This window comes from Narcine bancroftii, chromosome 11 (assembly GCF_036971445.1).
Source record: "Narcine bancroftii isolate sNarBan1 chromosome 11, sNarBan1.hap1, whole genome shotgun sequence".
NCBI classification, from domain to species: Eukaryota; Metazoa; Chordata; class Chondrichthyes; order Torpediniformes; family Narcinidae; genus Narcine; species Narcine bancroftii.
This window is the reverse complement of record NC_091479.1, coordinates 68,731,508-68,758,599: the sequence shown is the minus strand read 5'-3', so window position 1 is coordinate 68,758,599 and position 27,092 is coordinate 68,731,508. Positions and strand designations below refer to the sequence as shown.

The 27,092-nt window shown below is 41.3% G+C and overlaps 1 protein-coding gene across 4 annotated transcripts in view; it reads right to left on the bottom strand.

Moving 5' to 3' along the window:
- wdr91 (WD repeat domain 91) overlaps nt 1–27,092 on the bottom strand; it is a 46,181-nt gene that overhangs the window by 9,129 nt on the left and 9,960 nt on the right. For 2 of the 4 annotated variants that reach the window (XR_011346547.1, XR_011346546.1), the window contains exons 6-17: nt 23,577–23,757; nt 23,284–23,484; nt 22,393–22,583; nt 21,333–21,483; nt 15,456–15,550; nt 9,266–9,425; nt 8,221–8,329; nt 7,166–7,278; nt 5,150–5,347; nt 3,867–4,331; nt 2,626–2,719; nt 667–748 (exon numbers count right to left, since the gene is read on the bottom strand). Coding sequence is in view for 2 of the 4 variants with exons in the window: in XM_069903251.1 (XP_069759352.1) it covers nt 4,167–4,331; nt 5,150–5,347; nt 7,166–7,278; nt 8,221–8,329; nt 9,266–9,425; nt 15,456–15,550; nt 21,333–21,483; nt 22,393–22,583; nt 23,284–23,484; nt 23,577–23,757 (1,564 nt within the window). In the remaining 2 variants the exon portion in view is untranslated. Of the gene's footprint in view, nt 1–666; nt 749–2,625; nt 2,720–3,449; nt 4,332–5,149; nt 5,348–7,165; nt 7,279–8,220; nt 8,330–9,265; nt 9,426–15,455; nt 15,551–21,332; nt 21,484–22,392; nt 22,584–23,283; nt 23,485–23,576; nt 23,758–27,092 lie in introns of those variants that run through there. The other 2 variants (XM_069903252.1, XM_069903251.1) reach the window with 2 other exon arrangements.

Below are 27,092 nucleotides of genomic sequence, written 5' to 3'. Positions count from 1 at the left end.
GGCCTCCACAGTCGTCTGCAGCAACAAATTCCGCAGATTCACCGCCCTCTTACTGAAGAAAATTCTCCTAATCTCTGTCCTAAAGGGACGAATTTTCACTCTGCGGCTGTGCCCTCTATTCCTAGACTCTTTCACTCCTGGAAACACATGCACACTATCCAGCCCTTTCAATACTATGTAAACTTCAATGAGATACTCTCTCATCCTTCTTAATTTCAGTGAGTACAGACCCAGGACCATCAAATGCTCCTCGTACGTTAACCCTCTCATCCCCGAGATCATTCTTGTAAACCTCGTCTTGACCCTCTCCATCGCCAGTATATCCTTCCTCAGATATCGGGCCCAAAGCTGCTTACATTTTCCAAGTGTGGTCTAACCAATGCCTTGTAAAGCCTCAGCATCACATCTTTGGTTTTGTGTTCCAGTCCTCTTGAAATGAATGCATTTGCCTTCCTTACTACACTCAACCTGCAAGTTAATATTTAGGGAATCCTGTACTATGACCCCAAAGTCCCTTTGGTCCTTCACTTCCTGAATTCTCTTCCCATTTAGAAAATAGTCTACATATTTAAAATAATATTTAAAAGAAATCCAATTCTACTATGAAATGAAAACATAGCATTGCACTATTGCAACATTTAGTTGAGTAGCCAAAATTTAACTCACAAAGGCTCCTCTCACAACTCTTTGTCTGCTCAAAGTTCCAGCAGCTGTAGCCTTGGTGATTCTCTCAGAGCAGCATTAGATTCTGTGAATAAATTTCAAAATACCCAGAATAACAGATTTACTTGGAGGAGAATCAGCTCACCAATGGATACTACAAAAATGGTGAGATAAGGCAGTGACAATACAAGTTCAAGGAAACATGGGCCTTCATTAAAAATAAAAACAAATTAGTAACCTTGGCACATGCACACATAGGTGATGAATCTAACAGTGACCTGAACTCCACATAAGTGGAGTAACTTATCACCTTATTGCTTTTCAAGAATCTATGCCTTAAAAAAATTTACTCAGGGAAAGTTCTAAAGACTCCTCAATCTTAAAGGGCAAATCCTTACTTTCAAATGTAAGGATTTTGTCAGAGAAAACATCCTCTCCTCCTCCAACCTGTGAAGGCTCTTCAAGATCTCTTTGGTCCTTCTAAATTGCAGCAGATATATGCCTAGCCTGTTCATCCCTGTCCGCACAAGACAAGTCACCCATTCCAAAACCTTCCAATCTGCTCCAATGCATTAATATTATTTTCCATTGCCACGTACAGTACTCAAAATGTGGTTCACCAATGTCCTTCATCAGTATAACCCTTCATTTCCTCTCATAATAAATGATAACTGTGAGCTCTCCCAATTATGTGCTAACCTGCATCCTTGCCTTTTGTTTATTATACACCAAGATACATGGGGCCAATTTGCATCTTCCTGCAAAATGAACTTTCAATTGTTTCCAAAAATTGCAGTGGGCAGAGGAATAGGTGATGGAACTTAATACAGAGAAATGTAAGGATTCACATTTTGAGAGGTCTAACATAGGTAAGACCTACTCAGTGAACGGTGGGGATCAGGGAAGTGTTGTAGAGCAGTTGGATTTGACAGGAAAGGGTTTAAAGGGATACAGGCCATACCCTGGTACATGAGTTTATTCAGCACAGGCGAGTGAAGCCAAAGAGTCTGTTTCCATGTTGTCAATTATTCTATAACACTTGTGCCATTCAACTTCTCCTGCTATCACAAAGGTTTTTGATCTCCTCCTCTTAAATCTTCTTTGTTTCAAGTGTTTCCCAGTTCATCAGCTGAAGCATTAACATTCTCTGTGTCCATAGATACTGCTTGAAGTACTGAGTAGTTCTGGCACTTGGATTTTTGCTTTAAATCATGGCAGTATTTTGCAGACATCTAGTGAATCAAATGAAGGAATCCAAGCAAAGTGCATTCAATTTCATCTGGGTTCTACTCTGAAAAATATTAAAACAATGTGGCCTGTAGGCTGGCTGCATTTTGGCCCACACTTGTGTTATTTAAACTCCCCAGTGTTAGAGCCCTGAATCTCTACTCACGTACTGTCAAAGAATGGGGATTCTATTGCTTCATTCGTTTGTCAGTTCTGACTCAAGAGGCAGGGAGCTGCGTCCCTGAAAAGCTGAGACCAACAACTCAAGCTGGACACAAGTATACCCTAAGCAGTGATCACATCAATAAAATATGGCCAGAAATAAACATCTTCTTCTGGTTAATGACCAAAGCCCCACAAACTCTCCAGAACCCCATGCTTTTTTCGACTAATATGTTGGTACCAATGTCTACAATAGCCCATCCCCCTTTAACAATGTCCTGCACTGCTCAGATATCTTAGGCCCTGGCACCCAGGAGGCAATATAACCATCTTGTTGACGACTAAAGCATCTGTCTGTACCTCCAAAAAGTCTCCTGTTATGAAGCAGACCTTGACTCCACTCTTCCCTGCTGAGCCTGGCATGGTGGCACACACCTGGCTGCTGCTGCTGGATGCAGAAAGGCCATTCCCCACAACAGCATCAAACCTATATACTTGTTACTGAGAGAAATCCTGCACTCCCTACCTATCCCCTTGTCCAGGTGACCCTCCAAAATCATATGCTGCATGCACCTTTATTGTGATCACCTCACAAACTCTCTGGGATGCTCTCAGTCCACAGGGACAGTCAGCAGGATTCTGGAAAGTTTCCTGGATTTTCAACATCCTGCAGGAAGAACATACCAGTGTTATCTTTAAACCAGCAAGACAACAGAGGAAAATAGTATTCCTCATCTCAACATTGCTCAGTTTCCTCACTGAAGCCTCTCAAGAGATCGACTTGCTCTTGCCCCTCAACAACACCCACTCACAACAGCCAATCCACTATAGTTCAGCTGTTTTGAAATTTTCCCACTGGGATCTGCTTGCTAGACATGTCAGGTCCACCTTTAGGTGGAGACAGGGAAGAGGCTCAAAAATAATAAAACCAGTGGTGATGATGGAAATCTGAAATCTCAGAGATGGGCAAGTGAAAAGTAAATGCTGGAGCTGGGAGATGTTGAATGAGTTGGAATCATTCTGATATCCAGCTCAGATTATCATAATTCCAGATTATCTGGACATGTACTTAGTTGCACAGCTCAGCAACATTCTGAGAATAAACCAATTACACAAGTATTTGCCATTGTTCCTGAGAGAACAGTTAAGGCATATTCTAAGATAACAACATTCACGGGCGGCAAAGCTTGAATTCGTAAATTCTAAATGCTTATCAAGGCACATGGATACAAAGCAATTCCTTAGAAAAAATCTGACCTGAGGCTCTTTTCAGTTGAAGGGACTTCTAGTCAATGTCAGTATGCATTCAGTGCTCAGACTTGAGTCAACCATCTTAGAGCAAATTGTTTTGACATTTGCCAATTTAAATTTTTAATAAATTCTTCCAGAAAGGCATCTTTATTTAAATCAATGCAATCAAGAGCATTTATTGGAAAGAGATAATAATACAAATGAATGTCTATGATGAGATAGATCATTAGACTAATTTCCTTGCTTTTGTATAAATACTGCAAACTTAGCTAAGCTGCCCATCTTTATTTGTGAAGTTACAAAGCAAGGGCTTGCAGTAAATGTGGTCACAGCAGGCAGCACTGCTTGCCCAGATTGTTCTCAACCAACTGGCTCTGAATGGCACAGGAGTGAGCAGATGGTTCAACTATCACCCCTCTAGGGGCAGGGCAGAAAACTGCACCCCCTCCTGGTTACAAGGGTCAGTCAATGACCATGAATATGGGGTCTGAATTGTCCTATCCCTGGTAGACACAAACATGAAGATATAGAACAATTGCTGAATTCTCAGGCTTAAGACATACCTTCAGTTCCAAATGTGAGGAAGGCCAAAATGCAGCAAACATCTGTTTATGGAGAGGACATATTATACTGCACAAAGCAAAAATTTCATTTTGTTAGGATATCCAGATTCAACTGTTATTTTTCAGTTGAGGAAAACACAAGATAATAATCATTAAATATTAAACATATTTAAAATAAGGAGTTCAGCGCAAACACCATTGGATTAGTTGGAACTTCAAATACAGACAATAGGTCAGAATTGCAACATCCAGGGTTCTCTCAGGGACCCACAATAGACTTTTGTGCCTCATGGGTCAGTTTTAGGGTTTGTGTGCCAGTAAAGTGGTCAGCTTTATTCGTCCATCCATTGAGGCTGTCAGGCATGTCCCACAATCCATTGCAGTACACCAGTCAACAGTGACCACAGGAGCTCGGTGACCTCCAAGGGACAGGCAGGGCTCCATAGTTCGCTCAGTATTGACCAGCTGGAAGTAAAAAAAAATCAATAGGTACAGCCATATAGACTAGATTCTAGAACATTGCAAACCATGAGAAGCTGAAAGGATTCAGTGGGTCAGGCAGAATCCATGGGTCGAAATAATCAACGCTTCCGGTTAGGATCCTTGAATGAAAACCAAGTAAGGTTTCAAGTGATAGATAGCAAGGGTAGTGGGGAGAAAGAAGCTGGAAAGGGCTGAGGTGATAGAAGATAGGAAAGGGAGAGGTGAAGAGAGTGGGAAGTCAGAGAGAAGAAAGTACACGAGTAGGCGAAGAAAGATGGAAATAATGGAACCAGATGGGGGGTGGGGGATTACCTAAAATTACGAAAATCGATGTCCATGCAGATAGGTTTAAGGCTGTGTAGGAGGAATATGTATTGTTGTTCAAGCTTAGGACGGGTGGGCTTCAACGTAACCCCGTTAGGTCTTTGGAACATGGCAGAAAACTGGAGCACCCATGGGAAAAACGTATAAACTCCTTATAGTCAGCGACAGATTCGAACCGGGGTCACAGGTGCTGTAATAGCATTGCGTCAATGCTATACTAAGTGTGCCACCCTTGCTTGCATGGCCAAGAATGTCACGCGTGTCTGATAAGGAATAGGCAATGCTCAGGCTACTAAGAGCCCTATATGTTGAACAGTCTGTGATCCTCATCGTCTTAGATTGACTTAGATCAGTGAAGAGCCAGTGGTATTTTACTTCAAGCTAAACAGGGTCTTTTTCCACCATACGAAGAACAAACGAGAGGGTGGTAAAATGCATTAGGCACTCTTGTCATAAATGCATGAGTTAAGTCTTACCTTATGAATGATTCCACCACCGGAGGAGCAAGTCAGCACATAATGCCCTTCTGAGTCAAAGGCAAACAGCCTTCCCTGTGGCACCTGGACTTGCTTATACCCACTGTATCCTGACAATATGAACGGGCCAATGGCATCCGACTTCACCTCGCACTCAGAAACCTTGACTCCACTCTTATGAATATTCCACTGAATGAACTGGATTGGGCCGAGAATCAAAAATACAACAGATCAGATGGAACCATTAAAACTTTCACATCTTTCAACTGGTATGCAAATCTTTACAATGCCAAAAACTGCAAACTTATTTTCATTCTATTGAAGATGCAGAGTCACACAAACATGTTGACAGACCAAAAGGTAGACAAAATTAAAAAATGTCCTGCTCCAATACAGTCTTAAAATAGCATTGCACACCAGCTCTGCTTTTGAAGTCACCTGGATGAGTGTAATCCCCTAACCATTAAAATACATAGTATCATTAAAAAGCACCAGTTAGTTGGCATTTCACAAATTTAATCATGTACCACTTCAATCACCTGAAGCAATGGAGTACAGTTGCAAACTCAGAACTAGCCCTTAAAGCAGAACATGAAGCAAAGCAGCAGCATAATTTCTAAATAAAAATGGTGTCAGGAGAACAGCAGGTAGGAGAGGGAGTGTGTTAGTTTATATTCAAGAGAGGGGTCCAGTGTCTACAGTTCAGCAAGATGCATTGTTGCATTTATTTTAAAGAAAAACTCAACTGTGAAAAGAGATTTATGTTATGGACATGGATTAAGTCTGTATAGAGTGAAGTAAAGACAAAAAATGGGCAATTATACACAAGAGTCCAGGTATTCGGGAGATCTCTGCAGAGTTAACTGCTACATTTGCCTTGTGTCCACATTTTTGGGAGTTGGTATTGCTGGTGAATCCTTGTGCTCAGTCTCCCTCATCCCTACGCTGATGAAAAAACAGACTTTATGAGGGTAGGGGTCAGTGATGAGCTGCAAGATGCAACTGCTTGGCTACTAAGAAAGCTGGTGAGCTAGACAGCAATGCCTGTGTTCAGATTGTGGGAAGTTGTAGATTTAAGCAAGTACTCTCTTAGTAAAGCACAGCTGACATGGATATTGGTCTCAGAGCAGTTTAGATACAGGCCATAGATCCCCGTGAATACAAAATATTCAAGTCCTGACTGATGAGCCCCGTTTTAGGTCTCCTGTAAAATAGTTCCTCTGGCTACCTGCGATCTCCCAACATACACCACATCCCCAGTTTCCTAAAAGTCAGATGTTTGGTAACATCAAATGCCTAATGGAAGTAAAGTTTCAGTCCAGGAATATAACTGAAGGTGTTAGCAGCCTCATGTCTTTATTCCAAGCATTCAGCAACCTCACCACTGAGTAAATAGTGAGGCTGCTGAGTGCTTTGGAGCAACCGGAGACCACAGTTTTTGTCCAATTTTCCATTTAAATAGTTTGATCTCAGGGAAATTCCACTAGTTAGGAGCTGGTGACTTTCTGATTAACCAATTATTGTCAAGTTAGGGCGGCATGGTTGGCGTAGCAGTTAGCGCAATGCCTGCCTTTACGTGGCAGCGTTCGGGACCGGTGTTTGAATCTCGCGCTGTCTTTAAGAAATTTGAACATTCACCCCGTGCTTGTGTGGGTTTTCCCGGGGGGGGGTTCCGGTTTGCTCCCACTGTTCGAAACATACAGGGTCGTAGGTTAATTGGATGCAAAATGGCCTGTTACTGAGCTGTATGACTAGATTTAATCTAAATTCGAAGATGCAAGGAAAAAGGGGACAGTTTTGTGCTGACGAAGGTTTAACAGATTTGCAGCTTCACAGCACTGTTTTATCTTGTGAACATATTTCAAGCCCACAACATTCAACCTTTTCTCCGGAAGTCAGTCAAGGAAGCTACCCCCATGATTCCAATGGGTGGAGTCACTGGCATTACCATCCCTCCTGCAGTACCCTCCCTTTGTTCCAACTGACAAAATTTCTGCTGGACACTAGTTCCGTTACCTTGCCATCTTCACCAATGCTGTAAACAGAGTTTTCATCATAGCTGAACTCCACTGAATAGACCTCACCAGAATGTGCATGCCAACTCAGGGCACAGTTGTAACGCTGCATGTCTGAAACATACAAACAGGCACATTCTCATTTCTGTTCTGATGAGGGATCTGTGACCTAAAATGGTGAGTCTTTCTCTCTCCTCATGTCATTAAGTTGGAAATGGTGCAGAGGAGATTAATCGGAACATTAACAGGACTGGGAGGCTTGAAGTTATACGATGAGGCTGGGTCTTTATTCCCTGGAGCGCAGGAGGCTGAGGAGGACCTTATAGAGGTTTACAAAATCATGAGGGACATGGACAAAGTGAATGCTCACAGACTTTCTCTGATGTTAGAACTACAGGGCAGAGGTTTAAAAAGGGGCCCAAGGAACAACTTTTTTTTTTTAAAACTAGAGAATGGTCCATATCTGGAATGAATTGTCAGAGGAAGTGATAGAAGCAGGTACAATTACAATGATCAAAACACATGAAGAAAGACGTATGGATAGGAAGGGTTTAGAAGGATTTGGGCAAATAAGACTATCCCAGAAAGCTAGGCCAAAGAGTCTATTCCATGCTCCAAGACTCCCCACAAATGTTGTTGAGTCTGGCCAGCATTTCGTATTCTCATTTCAGATTTCCAGCATCTGCAAGTTTTTTCTGCTTTTCAGGACCCTGCTCACGTTAAATACTTTCAAATGCAGAATGGGAAATATTTAATTAGATTCGTGCCTGGTTTCAACTGATTTAATTCTGGTCTGTATTTAATTAATTAATTCCATCAAGTTGAGATGTTGGAACTGGTTTCAGGTGCACTGGATCTGGGGCAATGGGGCAAGCAGACTCTGCACAGATCATCACCATCGAGTCCCAGGTGAAATATGGCTGAGTAGACACTTTACAAGATGCCAGTAGACAGCTGGGTGCATAGACATTTCAAGTTTCAGTATTAGCTTCAGATCTATATGATCGCACAATCAAGAAATTAGAGCAAAATGTGAAAAATTATGTGTCAACCTACCAAAGAGTCGGATGATGCCATCAGCAGCTCCAGACACCAGCAGATTTCCATTGTGACTGAAAGCTGCACAATTAATAGCAATGGGCTCTGGATCCAAGGAAAATTGGTGCTGCAAGAAATAAGTCAACCTTGTTGAAGCCTTAAGTCATCAGGATGAAGCCAAAAATGAACATCCTTCAATATATTATCAGAGAGTGAAGTCTTGATCCAGCTCCCAGTACTTCTCATACTTGAAAAGGCGAAGAATTGCTGGATGAACTCAGGATTCATGGGTAGAAATAGTAAGTCAATGTTTCGGGTCTATATCCTTTGTCAAGACCAAGATAAAGATAAAAAGCTGAAATATATACGTAAAAGTAGAAGTAGCTAAAGGAGGAGCCCAGAGATTATTGGGTTTTGGACAGAAGATGGGCAAACAGGTAGAGGAGAGATCACCACGAAGTGGGGATGGAAAAAAAAGTTAGAGGATGAATGAAATGTAAATTTGAGGAACAACACATCATATTCCTCCTTTACACCCTTAAAATTAATGTCATGTACATGAATCATTGTAATTTTGTAAATCCACCCCCCCCATCCGTATCTGGTTCTACTCTTTCCATTTCTTCTTCACCTACTCCTGTACTTTTCGCTTCTCCCACCCCACCCACCCCCCAACTCCTTAACTCCCAGTTAAGTGATATCTCTATCTGTTTCTCCACCTTTCACATCTTCTGTCTTGTACTCAAAGACCTCTGGGCCCCTCCCCAGCTTCTTCCCCCCCCCCTTTATATACGCACTTCTGCCTATTTGATAAAGGGCCCCAATTCAAAACGTTAACTGACCATTTCTACCCATGAATGATACCTGACCTGCTGAGTTCCTCCAGCAATTCTTTGCCTGCTCATGTTAGCTGACTTGTTGTATGATGGTCCAACAAACAGACAAGTTACCAGATTAAGTGAATTTCGGGATTTCCCCACATATGATATGAACCGATGATTTCCAGGTTGCTCGATGTTACCCTAAGGAGTAATGTCTCTCCCAGAAGCTGCTGTTAGATTACCTGTTGCTTCATTGTCTTCGTGTCCCACAGAAGGAGATTGCCTGGAACTAGGTTCACTCCTTGCTGTCCAGTATCTGCTGCAGTTGCTGGTTTGATGGTGGGAGCAGCTGAGGAGCAAACAAATGAAGTACCACTTGGACTGCAAGCTAGAGACAAGATTCTGGTGGGCACAAACAGCATTAGAGTTAAACAGAATATTCCACAGCAAATCAGCCGTCCAATATAAACTCTGCTTTGTGATAAGAATGGACTTGTACCTGAACCAACAATTCTTTCCTCTTCTTCATATATGCCCCTATTTTTTTTGGGTACACAATTGAAGTTTAGAAGCTATCTTGTTCCCAAGTCTTGTGACCATTCTCTACAAGTGAATACTCTCAGACTCTTGAACCTTGTGTTAGCTGTAACTCATGCTCAGTAGGCCAATGTTCAAGATACAAGGAACCAAGCAGAAATTGCAGTGTCGAGGGAATGTTATTCCACAATGATGCTGCAGGGGCAGTGCTGAGGTGTGCGATATAGATGAATAATAACAGAACAGCGGCTTGTCATTACAAACACCCTTTTTCAGCAGAGGGACAGCCTAAAGACCACCTGGATGCATCCCCGATCCAAACACTGGCACCTCCTGGACTACATCCTGGTGCGAGAAAGTGACAAACGAGATGTGCTCCACACCAGGGTCATGCCTAGCGCGGAATGCCACACTGACCACCGGCTGGTTCGCTGCAAGCTCAACCTTCACTTCAAGCCAAAGCCCAGGAACAATAAAGCCCCCAGAAAGAGGTTCAATGTTGGAAACTTGCAGTCAGACGAAGCGAGAGGAAACTTCCAGGCAAACCTCAAAGCAAAGCTCGACGATGCAACCCGCCTCACGGACCCGTCCCCTGAAACCCTCTGGGATCAGTTGAAGACTACCATACTGCAATCCACTGAAGAGGTACTGGGCTTCTCCTCCAGGAAAAACAAGGACTGGTTTGACGAAAACAGCCAGGAAATCCAGGAGCTGCTGGCAAAGAAGCGAGCTGCCCACCAGGCTCTCCTTACAAAGCCGTCCTGTCCAGAGAAGAAACAAGCCTTCCGTCGCGCATGCAGCCATCTTCAGCGCAAACTCTGGGAGATCCAAAATGAGTGGTGGACTAGCCTCGCCAAACGAACCCAGCTCAGCGCGGACATTGGCGACTTCAGGGGTTTCTACGAGGCTCTAAAGGCTGTGTACGGCCCCTCACCTCAAGTCCAAAGCCCGCTGCGCAGCTCAGACGGCAAAGTCCTCCTCAGCGACAAGATCTCCATCCTCAACCGATGGTCAGAACACTTCCAATCTCTTTTCAGTGCCAACCGCTCAGTCCAAGATTCCGCCCTGCTCCAGCTCCCTCAACAGCCCCTAAGGCTAGAGCTGGATGAGGTTCTCACCCTGGATGAGACATATAAGGCAATCGAACAACTGAAAAGTGGCAAAGCAGCAGGTATGGATGGAATCCCCCCAGAGGTCTGGAAGGCTGGCGGCAAAACTCTGCATGCCAAACTGCATGAGTTTTTCAAGCTTTGTTGGGACCAAGGAAAACTGCCTCAGGATCTTCGTGATGCCACCATCATCACCCTGTACAAAAACAAAGGCGAGAAATCAGACTGCTCAAACTACAGGGGAATCACGTTGCTCTCCATTGCAGGCAAAATCTTCGCTAGGATTCTACTAAATAGAATAATACCTAGTGTCGCCGAGAATATTCTCCCAGAATCACAGTGCGGCTTTCGCGCAAACAGAGGAACTACTGACATGGTCTTTGCCCTCAGACAGCTCCAAGAAAAGTGCAGAGAACAAAACAAAGGACTCTACATCACCTTTGTTGACCTCACCAAAGCCTTCGACACCGTGAGCAGGAAAGGGCTTTGGCAAATACTAGAGTGCATCGGATGTCCCCCAAAGTTCCTCAACATGATTATCCAACTGCACGAAAACCAACAAGGTCGGGTCAGATACAGCAATGAGCTCTCTGAACCCTTCTCCATTAACAATGGCGTGAAGCAAGGCTGTGTTCTCGCACCAACCCTCTTTTCAATCTTCTTCAGCATGATGCTGAACCAAGCCATGAAAGACCCCAACAATGAAGATGCTGTTTACATCCGGTACCGCACGGATGCCAGTCTCTTCAATCTGAGGCGCCTGCAAGCTCACACCAAGACACAAGAGAAACTTGTCCGTGAACTACTCTTTGCAGACGATGCCGCTTTAGTTGCCCATTCAGAGCCAGCTCTTCAGCGCTTGACGTCCTGCTTTGCGGAAACTGCCAAAATGTTTGGCCTGGAAGTCAGCCTGAAGAAAACTGAGGTCCTCCATCAGCCAGCCCCCCACCATGACTACCAGCCCCCCCACATCTCCATCGGGCACACAAAACTCAAAACGATCAACCAGTTTACCTATCTCGGCTGCACCATTTCATCAGATGCAAGGATCGACAATGAGATAGACAACAGACTCGCCAAGGCAAATAGCGCCTTTGGAAGACTACACAAGAGAGTCTGGAAAAACAACCAACTGAAAAACCTCACAAAGATAAGCGTATACAGAGCCGTTGTCATACCCACACTCCTGTTCGGCTCCGAATCATGAATCACCTACGGCTCCTAGAACGCTTCCACCAGCGTTGTCTCCGCTCCATCCTCAACATCCATTGGAGCGCTTTCATCCCTAACGTCGAAGTACTCGAGATGGCAGAGGTCGACAGCATCGAGTCCACGCTGCTGAAGATCCAGCTGCGCTGGATGGGTCACGTCTCCAGAATGGAGGACCATCGCCTTCCCAAGATCGTGTTATATGGCGAGCTCTCCACTGGCCACCGTGACAGAGGTGCACCAAAGAAAAGGTACAAGGACTGCCTAAAGAAATCTCTTGGTGCCTGCCACATTGACCACCGCCAGTGGGCTGATAACGCCTCAAACCGTGCATCTTGGCGCCTCACAGTTTGGCGGGCAGCAACCTCCTTTGAAGAAGACCGCAGAGCCCACCTCACTAACAAAAGGCAAAGGAGGAAAAACCCAACACCCAACCCCAACCAACCAATTTTCCCCTGCAACCGCTGCAACCGTGTCTGCCTGTCCCACATCGGACTTGTCAGCCACAAACGAGCCTACAGCTGACATGGACTTTTTACCCCCTCCATAAATCTTCGTCCGCGAAGCCAAGCCAAAGAAGAACATATGTAACTTGATTTCTTTTGGTAATTGAATTGACTGCCCCACATGGGTAAAAATGGAACTAAATTTTGTTAATAATATTTCCACATTGGCATTTCTAGGGTCTTCTTTATACTCTTCTTTATATAAACTAACTGATAACCCGATAATTAAACACAGTTTGAGAATATGGGCATAGTTTATTAGGTTTTTTGGATTTCAGTTGTTCTTGTCAGCCCAATTATAACCAATCATCTTTTTCTACCATCTTTACAGACACCACCTTCATGACTGGCATAAATTGGGTATTAAATGTTTCAGACCTTTTTATTGGCAACAATTTTGCTTCTTTTGAACAACTGGTGGTAAAATTTAATTTACTCAAAACTCATTTTTTCAGATATTTACAAATTAAGCTCTTTGCTCAATCTCAGATCCCTGATTTTCCTGGAAATCCTGAGGCAATTATTCTTGACACTTTCTTCGATCTACAATCTTCCTATAAAGGTTTAATATCTCTTATTTATGATACAGGTAGTCTCTGATTTATGACCGTAATAGGGACTGAAGGATTGGTTACAACCAATCTTGGGTTCGGTTGTAAGTTAGGGAATGGGAACCTCGGGATGCTGTGGGGAACGGGGAACAGGGACCTCAGGCTGCTGCCTGGAGAGGGGACCACTGCATACAATACTTTTAATACAAAATATGTAAAGGAATAGATTTTTAAAAAAATTTGGTCCTATGTGCGGGTGGATGAAACTCGCATCAGAAGTTGAGGACTACCTGTAATTTGGCTGATCTAAGACTTGACCCGTTAGTTAAAATCAAGAACGTCTGGAAACAGGATTTGATTCTTTCATTGTCTGATGAGGAATGGAACTCCATTTTTAATTTGATTAACACTACTTCTTTTTGTGCATGGCATTGTTTACTGCAATTTAAAGTGGTCCATAGAGCACATATGTCTAAAGTTAAACTGTCTCGTTTTTATTCTAACATAAACCCATTATGTGACAAATGTAAAATAGGTGTTGCTCCTTTAGTTCATAGGTTCTGGACCTGCCCTAGACTAGAAGATTTTTGGCAAGGTGTTTTTCAAACATTATTGGTAATTCTTAAGTTAAAATTGGAACCTTGCCATTTAATTGTTCTTTTTGGATTACCTCAAGAAGTTAATGTATTACTGACTTCAATTCAAAGCTGAATTTTATTTTTTACTTTTTTTTTAGACTATTTATTACATTTTCCAGTTATATACAAGTTTCACCGTCGAGTCCAATTCCTTCCAACACCCTCCCCCCGCCGTTCCCCCTCCCTTTTACCAATTAACATAACCAGAGACAAAATTAAATAGATAATTACCCTGAAAAGAGAGACAGCAACAATAAATTAGTCCTCATCCCCTATTCTTGTAGCATTTTACAGTGCTCCTTTACCTTCCAGACATATTAGGGATACAAGGACCAAAAAAAAATTACATATAAAAATTCTAACGAAAAAGTAAGAACAAACTCAATGAAAAGACAGAAATCATAGGATTCATCAGGACCCCACCACTGGACCCTAGGTCTTTATATTCTCATGACTCAACTTAATTAAGATGGATGGATGGATGAAACCCCCCTCCAAAGAAGGGGTAGATGGGAATGGATAGAATGACGAAGCACAATGAACTAATTATATATTTGTACCTATATTATGCAGGTACAGTAGCTAACTTTAAGGAAGATGTCATATTTCCTCCTCAAGTTATCAGTAATTTTCTCCAGGGGAACACAGCTCTGGAATTTTATCTTTTACTTCATTGCTAGCCAGATGTGAAATTTTGATTTAATGGAAAGATAATACTCCACCTACACATACACAATGGCTAAGGGATATAATAATTAGATATGCTATTAAGGATTCAAATATTGTTTCAAAAGACATGGGGCCCAATTATGGACTATCATCATAATCTTAAGAATTTGTGTTGTTCTGGAATTTTGGCACTGTGTTGTCCCTCTCCAAATTGGTGTCATTTGATTTATATATGTCAACTTTCATCTTTGCTTAGAGGAAGGGGTTTGAAATTTTTTTTCTCTTTCTTTTTTTTTGTTGTTAAATTTTACTTTATTGTCATGTGTGCTCTGGATTTCTTATCACGAGAATTATTTCTACTTTTAAAAATCTTGTCGCACATTGTATAATGGTACTGTTTTATTGTTACCATAAAATATCAATAAAATATTTTTAAAATAAACATGGAAAACAATAGCTAAAACAATCTCAGCGAGTTGAGCAGCATCAGTGGGGGGAGAAAGAACTGTCAACGGATCGAGCCAAAACTTGTCATCAGGACTGATGAAATTTAGTACAAAAACCGTGCAAAGTGGGCGGAGTGGAAGGACTAAAGCAGAAGCGTTACACAGGATTGGCCAACCAGGGAGAGGGAAACAGGAAAGACGGATCCAGGACTGGCAGATGTCAGACAAAGGGAGGGAGAGACAGGGAAAACAGGTTAGGTGGAGGAAGACTAGTCACACAGGGTGAGATGGGTGAATAAAAGACAGTGCAATTCCTTGCCCTTCTCTCCTTTGTCATGCATCTGCAAGTCCTCTGCCTCTGCCCATCTTGTTTAAACTCTGCCTGGTTAGATAAACCCACATAGTGCAGCACCCACACCACCACTCTTCACACTGCTTCTGTACTAACTTTCCATAGCCCCTATAAAGAGTTTTGGCTTGAAACATCAACCATTTTTAAAAATCCTACTTATGGTAGTCAATCCCAAATTCCTCCAGCAAATTGTGTTGGGCTTCAGATTCCAGTATTTGATGTTTCCTGTATGTTTCTAAAAGAAATCAACCACTTTTATACAAGATGAGTAATACAAGCAGTTTGTCCATTATAACTTCTTTACTCAAGGAAAGATTTGATTCGGCAAATAAGCAATTGAGCAGATCCATTTTAAAATTGCAATCTTGCAGATCTACTTCACTTAGTTGTCATGCACACGAACTTCAAAACTTACCGGGGGTATGATTCATCAATGGTTAGTTCATACAGACTCTTCTTTGCATCAGTGTCATAAAGTCGGACTGTCCCAACTCCGCTGCCAAGCAACAGCTGCAAGAGAAATGTGCTACAACTTACATGTACAGTCTCATACATTAAGAAATACACAAAGTTGCTTTACAGTAGTCATTGTACACCTTTTATTCTTTGTGTGGTATACAGATAACATGCACCTCAACGTCTAGTACGAATTCAATATCTCAAAATTGCCAATGGCCTTGTGGGTGTGAAGAAAATATTTCCTCCTCTGAGTATCTAGATCTGTGGGCCATTGTTTAAAAATAAGGGGGTTTCCAATTTTGATGGGGCAATTTTTCCCTCATAGGTTCACATCTTTGGAAGACTCATCCTCTGAGGATATGAATGCAGCACCTTTAATCTTTTTAAAAAATATTTATTTTTCACACTGTGAACCATATCAACCAAAATATGTACAAACATATCTCATTAAATTTACACAGTGGTCTTTTCTCCCCTTCCACCCCCCTTTCCCTCCCTCCCCTCTACCCACCCCCCTCCAAAACCCTTAAATATTCAACATATACAATACAATAAAACCATAAAACAATATTTTCACACAAAGGAAAAAAACCCAGAAAATTGCATCATCTATTTATTACACACTGAATCTAGTCGTTTTTGTCTTCTTATCATTTTCATTCTCATTTTAGGGGATGGAGGTCGTAGGCAAGCTCTCTCTGATATGTTCTATGTCTGGTTCCCAAATTTGTTCAAACATTGTGACTTTATTTTTTTAATTATATGTTATTTTTTCCAATGGAATACATTTATTCATTTCCATGTCCCATTGCTGTATACTCATGCTCTCTTCCATTTTCCAAGTTGACATTGTACATTTTTTTGCTATCGCTAAGGTAACATAATGAAATTTTTTTGCACTTTATCCAATTTGAGGCCTAATTTTCTACTTCTTATGTTACTTAAAAGAAATTTCTCTGGTTTTTTGGTATGTTATTTTTTGTAATTTTATTTAGTATCTGATTTAATTCTTCCCAAAACGTATTTACTTTTGTACATGCCCAAGTTGCATGTAATGTTGTTCCCATTTCCTTCTTACAGTGAAAATATCTATCTGATAATGTTGGATCCTATTTTTTTAATTTTTGAGGAGTAATATATACCCTGTGAAACCAATTATACTGGATCACGCGTAACCTTGTGTTTATTTTATTCTTCATAGTTCCAGAACATAACTTTTCAAATACTTCAGTTTTTACCTTTATGTTTAGATCCTTTTCCCACTTCTGCTTAGGTTTATAGTTTATTTCATTTTCCTTATCTTGCAGCTTAATGTCCATGTTGGTTATAAATCTTTTGATTATCATTGTGTCTGTAATCACATATTCAAAGCTGCTTCCTTCAGGTAATCTAAGCAGTTTCCCCAAATTATCCTTTAAATAAGCTTTCAATTGATGATATGCAAACATTGTACCATGAGTTATTCCATATTTGTACTTCAACTATTGAAATGTTAATAAATTATTTCCCAAAAAACAGTTTTCTATTCTTTTGAATCCTTTTCCCTCCCATTCTCTCAAGGAAAGGTTGTCTATTATAAAAGGGATTAGCGGATTTTGCGTCAATAGTAATTTTGGTATTTGATCATTCATTTTTTTCCTTTCTAAGTGGATCTTCTTCAATGTATTAAGTAAATGATCCAGTACTGGTGAGTTTTTATATTGCACCAGCTTTTCATCCCACTTATAAAGTATATGTTCCGGTACCTTTTCCCCTATTTTATCTAGTTCTATCTTAGTCCAGTCTGGTTTTTCCCTTGTCTGGTAAAAATCTGATAAACACCTCAATTGTGTGGCTTTATAATAATTTCTAAAATTTGGTAACTGTAAACCACCTTGATTATACCTCTGTTAATTTATCTAACACTACTCTTGGATTCCTCCCTTTCCACAAGAATTTCCTTATTATTCTCTTTAGTTCCTTAAATAATTTTTCTGTTAAGGGAATTGGTAATGTTTGAAATAAGTATTGTATCCTTGGGAACGTGTTCATTTTAATGCAGTTTACCCTCCCTATCAATGTTAGAGGTAATTCTTTCCATTGTTCTAAGTCTTCCTGCAATTTCTTTATTAGTGGCTGATAATTTAGTTTGTACAAGTGGCTTAAGTTATTATCTAACCTGATCCCTAGGTATCGGATTGCTTGTGCTTGCCATTTAAATGGTGATTCTTTTTGAAATTCTGTATAATCTGCATTACTCATTGGCATCACTTCTCTTTTATTTGCATTGATCTTGTACCCCAGTGTTTCTCCATATTCCTTCACTTTCTTGTGTAATTCTTTTACTGATACCTCTGGTTCTTGAGTATCAATTCTTGAGTAAGTTTTGTGCCTACTCGAATAATATGAAAATTCCTTTGCTCTTGGGTGTTGCCTCCTCCATAAGTTTCATTTCCTACATTGATTTAACCATAAATTTGGCTACTTTATTCTTTTTACTTGTCTCTTGTCCAGTTTTATCTAACATTGGGTCCAAATTAAGGTTAAAATCCCCTCCTATCAATATATTTCCTCGTGTGTCTGCAATCTTCAAAAAAATATCCTGCATAAACTTTTGATTCTCCTCGTTAGGTGCGTAAAAATTAAGCAAATTCCAAAATTCTGAGTATATCTGACACTTTATCATTGCATTCCTCCCTGCTGGATCTATTATTTCCTCCTCTATTTTGATCGGTACATTTTTGTTAACTGGTATAGCTACATCTCTAGGTTTTGAATTATAGGATGCTGCAGTTACGTGTCCTACCCAGTCTCTCTTTAGTTTGTTATGTTCCGCTTCAGTTAGATGTGTTTCCTGCACAAATGCTATATCTATTTTTTCCTTCTTCAATAAATTTAGTAGCCTCTTCATTTTAATTTGGTTATGTATTCAATTAATGTTTATAGTCATATAGTTCAACATGACCATCTTATATCTTGCATACATCTCTTTTCCACCTCCATCCCCCTTTTCCCCCATTTTCATCTCTTAGTTTTCTCTTATTACACTTAATATACGACAACACATTTAAGACAAGGTACCCCTGCAGTTCCCACATCCACTAATACCTTAACCACAAAAGATTTTCCCTCTCTCTGAGTTGCCCCATAGCCCTTGCCGGGCAAACACAACTCCACTTTTCATTTGGGTTGCAATCTTGTTCGCAGCATCAACTGATTTTGCAGTGATGATTATTCCCCCTCCACCCAGCTCTCTCCAGAAAACACTTCTTAAAAAAAAAAGCTCTCTCTTCTTTTTTCCCCCTTTCTCCCCTCCTTCCCTTCTCTTTTCCCTCTTTAGATCTTTACATATACATTGTTTTTACATCTTTATATATACTTTATCGTCGTTCTTCATTCTTGTTACATCTCTTCATCTCCTGTCCTCCAAACTTTCTGCGAATTCTTGCGCTTTCTCTAGATCCGAGAACAGTCTGCTTTACTCCCCAGGTATAAATATTTTAAGCATGGCTGGATGTCTTAATATGAATTATTATCAACTTTTTTTCCATAAAGATGATTTTACTGTATTAAATTCCTTCCTCTTCTTTAAGAGATCAAAACTTATGTCTGGGTAAAAAAAAATATTTTTTGACCCTTGTATTCCAATGGTTTATTATCTTCTCTAATTTTATTCCTTGCCCGTTCCAGAATATTTTCTCTTGTCACGTATCTCAAAAAATTTTACTAAGATGGATCTTGGTTTTTGAGGTGCCTGTGGTTTCAGAGCTAATGCTCTGTGTGCCCTTTCTATTTTCATTTCTTCCTGCATTTCTGTTGTTCCCAGGACCTTCAGGATCCATCCTTTTATAAATTCCTTCATATCTGTGCCTTCTTCACCCTCCTTCAGGCCCACTATTTTTAAGTGGTTTCACCTACTATAATTTTCCAACTTATCAATTTTCTGATGTAACAACTCTTGTGTCTCTTTAATTTTTTTGTCACTTTCTTCCAATTTTTCTCTGAAGTCATTCACTTCCATTTCTACAGTTGTTTCCCCCTCTTCCACACTCTCTATCTGTTCCCTATTTCTGTCATTACCAGTTCTAACCTTTGCATTTTATCTTCTGCTCTTTTCATTTTCCTTTTAATTGCATTAAACTCTAATGACAACCATTCTTTTACTGATCTCATTTGTTCTTCAAAAAAGACTTGATCTATATTCTGTTCATCAGTTTTATCTTCTATTTCTCTGTGAAGATCTTGGTCTTCTTCTTCCTCTTCTTCTATGTCTGTATCTGTGTTTGTCTTCTTCTCTTCTTTGTGTCTCTTCTGTTTTTCTTGATGGGCCTCTTCTTGCTGGGCCTCCCCTCTTGGGCTGCTCGTCTGTTGTGCTTCTTGACGTTGGTCTTCTTGTCCATCTTCCCTCTGTATGTCTCCAGCTGAGAGCCCTGGTGTCGGGTGTCCCTCAGCTGCTCGGTCTGTGACAGCCCGCTCCTCTGCTGAGTCCCCCTCCCGCTGGTGTACTCTTTCTCCTCTGATTGCGTAGTTGCGCACGCGTGACTCCTCGTGCATGCGCAGTTGTCCATTTTTGTAGTACACCAGCTGGTGGGTCGCGACTCTGTAGGGCAGGAACTGACCTCAAGAGTCGGGCGCTCCATGTCATCACAGCATCCCGTTCCTTCCTGCAGGTAAGGCCTTTTTCCTTCATCTCCGGTGACTTTTTTACTTCTTTTTTTCCAGCAGTTCTTACTTTCTCCTTCTGGGAAGCCATCTTCTTTCGCTTCTCTGTATCTTTATCCTCTATTTCTTGTACTTTAGTTTTGTTTTGCTTTGCTTTTTCCTAACTTTTTTTCCCATTTTCCTGGAGAGGGCTGGTTTTCCTGACCGGCCACTCTCTATCACGTGACTTCTCTGCAGCACCTTTTATCTTTAAGACTGAGGTACACAGATACTTTTAAAAAATATCTTATTTACAATTTTAAATTATATGACATTAGTCATAATATATCAATACAAACATTATATAATTAAATGAAACCCCCCCCCCCCCAACCTCCCTTACCCACCCCACTAACACCGACAATCTGTTTCACTTCATAAACTTTTGAAACCCACCTTGAAACCCAGGATGCCTCCACATGCCAAATAGCCTCGCTTTCATCTGAAGTGGGCCATAAACTGAGTAAAGTCTTAAGAGGGCCATAAGCAAAAAAAGGTTGAGAATGGCTGCTTTAAAGGATATTAAATAGACAATTTAATAGAATTTAAACAGTGATTACATATCATTGGGCAATGGCAGTCAAATAGGGAACCTGTGCAGTGCTATACCCAGGACACAAGTGCAGAACTACGGGTAGATCTTTGCTCATCAGCCATGTCAAACTTTTACTCATCTGATCAGTCAGCTAATTTACTGCCAAGAAATCCATCCACCACATCAACACGAGTGGAAAGTGAACAAACCACGGCAATGGACAATCGAACATTGAAAGGACATTTCAAGACTCAAAGACAAGGTTAAAGTGGCCAATTTTCCTCCCACAACCCAAAGGTTGTGGGCTGGTGGGTTAACTGAACCCTAATTTGCCTGCTTGTAGACATAGTGGTAGAAACTGAGTGTGGGGAGGTGGCAGATTTAAAACTGGGATGATTGTAGTTTGGTGTTAATAAGTTGATGGTCAGTGTATACTTAGTGGGCTATCATGCACCTTTGACTTCTCCTTACCACCCTGACTCCACACACTCCAGCACTGCTCGCTGTCACTCTGCCCCTTAGAAAATGCTACATCATAAAAGGCTCTTCCCTCTTCATTCCAGTAAAAATTCAGAAATAAATCATGCCCACATCCCAGGTTGATAGATTATTCCTCACCAATCGGTCTGGTTTTGTGGCCCACTCCAGAGAAAGCAGCTGAGACTTGGACATTATGGTGGCCTTTGTCTGCATGGTGGGATTAAATGTCCACACTTTAACCACTCCATCTACATCCAGGCTGGCAACTCTCCTCCCGGAGCAATCCACCCTAAACCAATCACAAGAGTATCAGCAAAATTAGCATGAAACTGCTCAGACCTAAGCAGACCAATATGAGACTTCCCGCAATATATGTTCCTTCCACAAACATCTGAATCCCTCTTTACCTGGAGCTGGACCTCCAACACCATTGTCTCCTGCATTCATTTAAAGGAACTTCACATTTAGGAAGATTAAAAAAAAGTAGGTATTCATTAAGGAATGTTGCCTTCCTAGGCAGAGTTTCTAATAATAACCTGTTGAAAAAAGTTCTGATCAGGTGTTTCTCCAACCTGAAATGTTAACTGTTTCCCACTTTCACAGACGCGGTTTGATCTGCCAAACATTTTCAGCATTTTGTGATTTCATTTCAGATGTGTTTTTTTAATTTTTATTAAAATATATTGATGTCATGAATGCCTTTAAATCTGATTAGCTGGCTTTCCTTGTAAGCAAGGTTTTCCTAAACAAGAACCTGCCAGACAGCTTGCAGGTGAAAGGTAAACCTTTCAGTTTTCATCGTTAGCAAGGTGTACTGAGAGTCAGTAAAAATTATTTTTTCTTACTCTACTACAAGCTGATTTAATTATCAACACCAAACCCCACAATATTCAGACTCTGCACCCCAACATGCACATTAGATTCAAAACACAATGTGGCTCTGAAAGCAGAGGAAATCCATGAAATATTCTCCTGCTAAGTGTTGCTGAGACCATTCACATCTACAGAGAAAGCAAAAGAGAGAAAGCGCACAAAAGCAAGAACTCCCAAAATGAAGTGTGATTAATGAAGTCTGCCCTCCAAAATAAATGAAGGCCATTTCATTACCTTAAATTGTTATCACATTTATGATAGATATATAAAAAAAATTGATTAACAGGCAAGCTACTTAGAATCAAATTATGCCATAGCTACTCACCTGCAATGCATGATTGAAGAATGATGCTCTGCATACTCCTCCTGACTCAATACAATGAAAGGCTGCTCACTCCCTCCATCCAGGATACACTTGTCCAGTTTTGAAGGGGAATCCAGTTGATCTATAGGCAATTCTGGACTGCTAGAAATGTCAGTCTCGGCATTATTGCCCTCTGGCTTTTTCTCCACCCCCTACACATTGCAAAAGTAAATTATGCAGTGATACTGTACCCATGCTTCAATCAAATATCAATACAATTTATACTCCTTAATTTTATTAAGATAACCCTCAACCCATACAAAAAATGATGCAATTATTTACAAAAGCGGCAATAGCAGAATACAAAGTATCCTACGTCTTATTTCTGTTTAGAGTGATGTAGCCTATTTCAACTGGAGATTATAATGACTCAGGACTACCTTGGCAAACACCATTTACAGGGAAGGATCAGGGTTGATATTGATACATTCAGCAATGAATAGCATTCAGAGGAAGCAGAGAATTCCTGGTGTCAGAAAAAAAATAAGCTAAAATTTGCACCATTTTAAATAACTGGCTGAAAGTGAATCATTATATGTCTTGAAAATAATCTGCAGAAAACTCTTTCTAACTTATTTGATGATGGAATGCTGAGATAGTTCTGGTCAAAATGGACCTAAAGAAAAATTGAGAAATGACGAAACTGATAATGACTGAAGTCCAAAGCATCACAACTGCAACAGCAGAATTTTAACTGAGAAGAACATATCATGTTCTCAGCTAGCTATAATGTACAACACCATGTGTCACTCAACTCAGTATGATAGTTAATTTGCAATGAGTATGTTGTAGATTACATTCAGCCATCCAAAGCTATCCACAGCATTATCTGATGATTAATCTGGCCATTACCTGGGCAGTCTGTTTAGACAAGAGCTCCTTCCGTTCTTTCCCGTAGTCAAGTACCTTTCTCTGTCGCTGATGTGCTATGCTTGGGTCTCTCTCAAGATCTAGCGCCTTCTTCTGACGCTGCTGGATAGGAATGAGGTCAGCAGTCATGCTCAATGGCACTTTCCCATCTCTGGCAGCCAAGCCATCTTTACTCTTGGTAGCCTGAACAAAAAAAAACACAACCAACTTCCTAATGCAGCACCAATTGGAAGAACAACGAAATAACACATGAATACACTAGAAACTACAGATACCTGGTTATTGATGCAGTCTTTTTTTCCAGAAGATAAAGGAGACTGAGACTGATGCAGAGGTGTTGAGTGCACTGAACCCTTCATGGGGAGTTTCTTACTTTGCGGGAGCAACATTGACAAAAATGAGCCAGCTTTATTTTGAGAGGGCATCGAAGATGTCCTTTGACTCGACATCAAATCTCTGCAAATAAAAAGCAGTCATAACCTAAACTAGAATATCATGGTAATTGCCTTCCAAGGCTGAACTGATTGTTGACTCTATTCCACTTTTCTGTCTTTTCCCTGCCACCCTGAATTCCCCTATATGCAAAAGTATATCTGTATCTTAAATATATTTAATGAAGCAGCCTCAACTACTTCCTTTGGCAGAGAATTCCATAGATTTGCCACTCTCCATCTTAAATCTACTCCCCTGAATCTTGAGGCCAAGTCCCCTAGTCTGGGTTCTGTCCAGATCCTGTTGAATGTGCAACCAAATGTTATACATGATGACCAGACATTACCAGAAGATTGCAAGTGTCAATAAAAAATCCTGACAGTGCAGGAGCAAAGGTTGAAGGTGCAAAGAGAGAGGAAAAATTGCCACAGGTCTCCATGGTCAAGTGAGACCAAAAGTTTGATTCCCAACCCTCATCGTGTTGGCAGATTTCATAACTCCAATAAACAATATCTGTGGTCCTGGATTAAGGGCAAAAGTTTGCAAATAATATAATTAACAGCATCTGTAAAACTGGGCAGCTCATCCCCCCTGCAGCATCTACTTCAATCAGAAAGCCTGCCAAAGCACAATAACCACATTTCCATATTTCATATTTCCATGCAACATGGAAGAGGGTCATTTAACCACTGAGTCTACGGCAGCTCAGAAGCAATCCCATTCCTCCATTAATTTTCTCTGGTCTATTCTTCTCACTAATCCCATCTATGTTAGGGACAATTTTCAATGAGCATTTGATCTCACCAAACAGTACGTCGTTGGTATGGGGGAGGAAACTGGGCACCTGAAGGAAACTAGTGTGGTCATAAGGAAACAGTTCGAACTCCAAACTGGTAGCACCCAAGGTCAGGATTGAATTCAAGTCACTGCACCTCTAACAGCTGTGGCACTGTGATACCCATCATGTTCAAATGCACACAAGTTGAAGAAAAACGTACATATGTAACAGTACGCTTGGAGGGAGTGGGCAGAACCAGTGCTAACAGCTCCCGTCTTGTGATGGCTAGACACAACAGCCTTCTATCACTGGCAATTAGCCACAGGGCAAAGTGATTCAGCAGAACCCGTAGGTCTACTGAAAAGCCCTAGCCTACTCAACGTAGCTGCGTCATGAGGTTGTTTGCACTTCAAATGTGATGATGCCAGGTCACATGTTGTGTGTCTATATCAAGCCTGACAGCACGCCAATTAATGCTTCTACTCTTTGCTGGCTGACAACTTCAGGTGTGGTCTTGTTATTCCTAACATTTCACATGATGGCGTATGAGCATAAACATCACCCGTCACATTGGTCACCCTGACGGGTCTAGCCGGTAGCTAGATCCTACCACGGACACGCTCGACGGACACTCTGCAAGCCCAAACTCGGATTACTTTGCTTGCAGCATCAAGTAGCTTGACTGCAGCAATGTGTCAACAATCCCGCAGCAAATGACAGACTGCCTAACTCAGTTGGCCTTAAAATTGCATGGTCTCCAGTTGACTGTAGCTACGAATGAAAGCAAATCCATCAGCGTAACATAAAAGGTCAGCAAATAAATTACCAGGAGGCCCAGTCGCTTTTCCCTTCATGGTCAATTGAACTTATAGCAAGAGGCGTAGCATCATAGAAGGTAACTGTTTGGAATAACTCTATACTAACTGCAAGTTTGACGGACAGTTTTACAACTTACTCACCATTTTGGTGACCCGGAGTAGACCAAAATGTTGTTTTGCATGCCTCATGAACTGAGTAGCAAGTCTGGCCAACTAGCTGCAATGTCAAGGGAACACTTATCCGCAACATTTTAAACTGTCTGCTTACGTTAACAAGCTGCATGTATTTGCTCGACATAGCATAGCATTGGAGCCTCAGTTTTTCCAAAATGTTACTGCACCCTACACTCCATTACGCTGAAGTGATCATTCATCAGCAAGTTGTCTGCTGCCGATAGCAGAGACTTTCAAAACTAGCCTCTTCAGATCGGGAGGTTTACAACTCAACTCAACAGCTGTGACTGGGGGTCCCCCCACCATGTTACAACCAGCTACACCCCAAAGGAAGACCACTCAACCCGGGAATGACCACCGATCCCTCCTTGAAAGAAGAAGCCCGTAATCTGGGAGACAACCACTTACTCCTCTGAGGCAAGATCACGCGGGTCGCCAGCCACCGCCCTGATGGAAGACTGTGACCCAGGTATTAACTTGAGAACTAAAGCTTTTTAAACAATTCTTCCTGTCGATGATGCCACTGAGATCTTTTCGTGCTGACAAGGCAGATAGCAACAGGTTTTTCAGTCTCCTGCTCAGCACAGCATTGCCTAACTTAAGCAGCAACAGACAATTGCTCTGCAGAGCGCCACCTATCAGCTCCTGTGTGACATTGCAGACTTTAGCTGCTACTTGACTTTCTACAGTTAACTCTTTCCTACCAGACTTTTCTACCAGACTTTGAGATTAGCACTAAAGACTGTTACAATTACCAACAACCTGCTTACAGTGAGGACTTACAGTTTTGGTAATGCATCTCAAATGCTTGATTCTGTTCTGGATTTCTCATGTCTAAAACGATGATGAGAAACTCAGAACATTTTTATCCTTCTTAACTGTAATTATCTGTAAACAATTCTGACTTTTTGCAACTGCCTGTGATGACCTTTTGCAGAGGTTAAGTATCTCACATGATTCTTATTGCAATTTATTCATGTTGTCAACAATCATTTTTCGGTTTTCCACTTGATTAAGCCCTGTTAGTATGTGCGGTAAATATTACTTCCTTCCCCAGCAGCCTTCATACACAATGCTCTGACATGGCACCATGAATGGCAAGTCTGTTTCACTCTCCCTGCACGGTTCTCTGGCAGAACGTCCGCACTAATTCAGAACTGCTGAGCCAGTCGGTCAGTTACCGTTGGTTCTGGGGAGGGGGGGGGGGGGGGGCGGGTCTGTGTAGCAGTACACTTGGAAGGAGTGGGCAGAACCAGCAATAACAGCTCCTGTCTTGTGATGGCTAGACAACAGCCTCCTATCACTGACAATTAGTCACTACAGCCCGATTCAGCAGAACCCGCAGGTCTACTGAGAAGCCCTGGCCTACTCATCGTAGCACTTTAGATGTCATGACACCAGGTCATATGCTGTGTGTCTATATCAAACCTGACAGCACACCAATAAATGCTTCTAGTCTTCACTTGCTGACAACTTCAGGTGTGGTCTCGTTATTCCTAACATTTCAATATGATGACGTCTGAGCACAAACATCATCCGACACACATAGAACAATATCATAGAAAGCCTTTAAGGAACTGTAAAAAAAA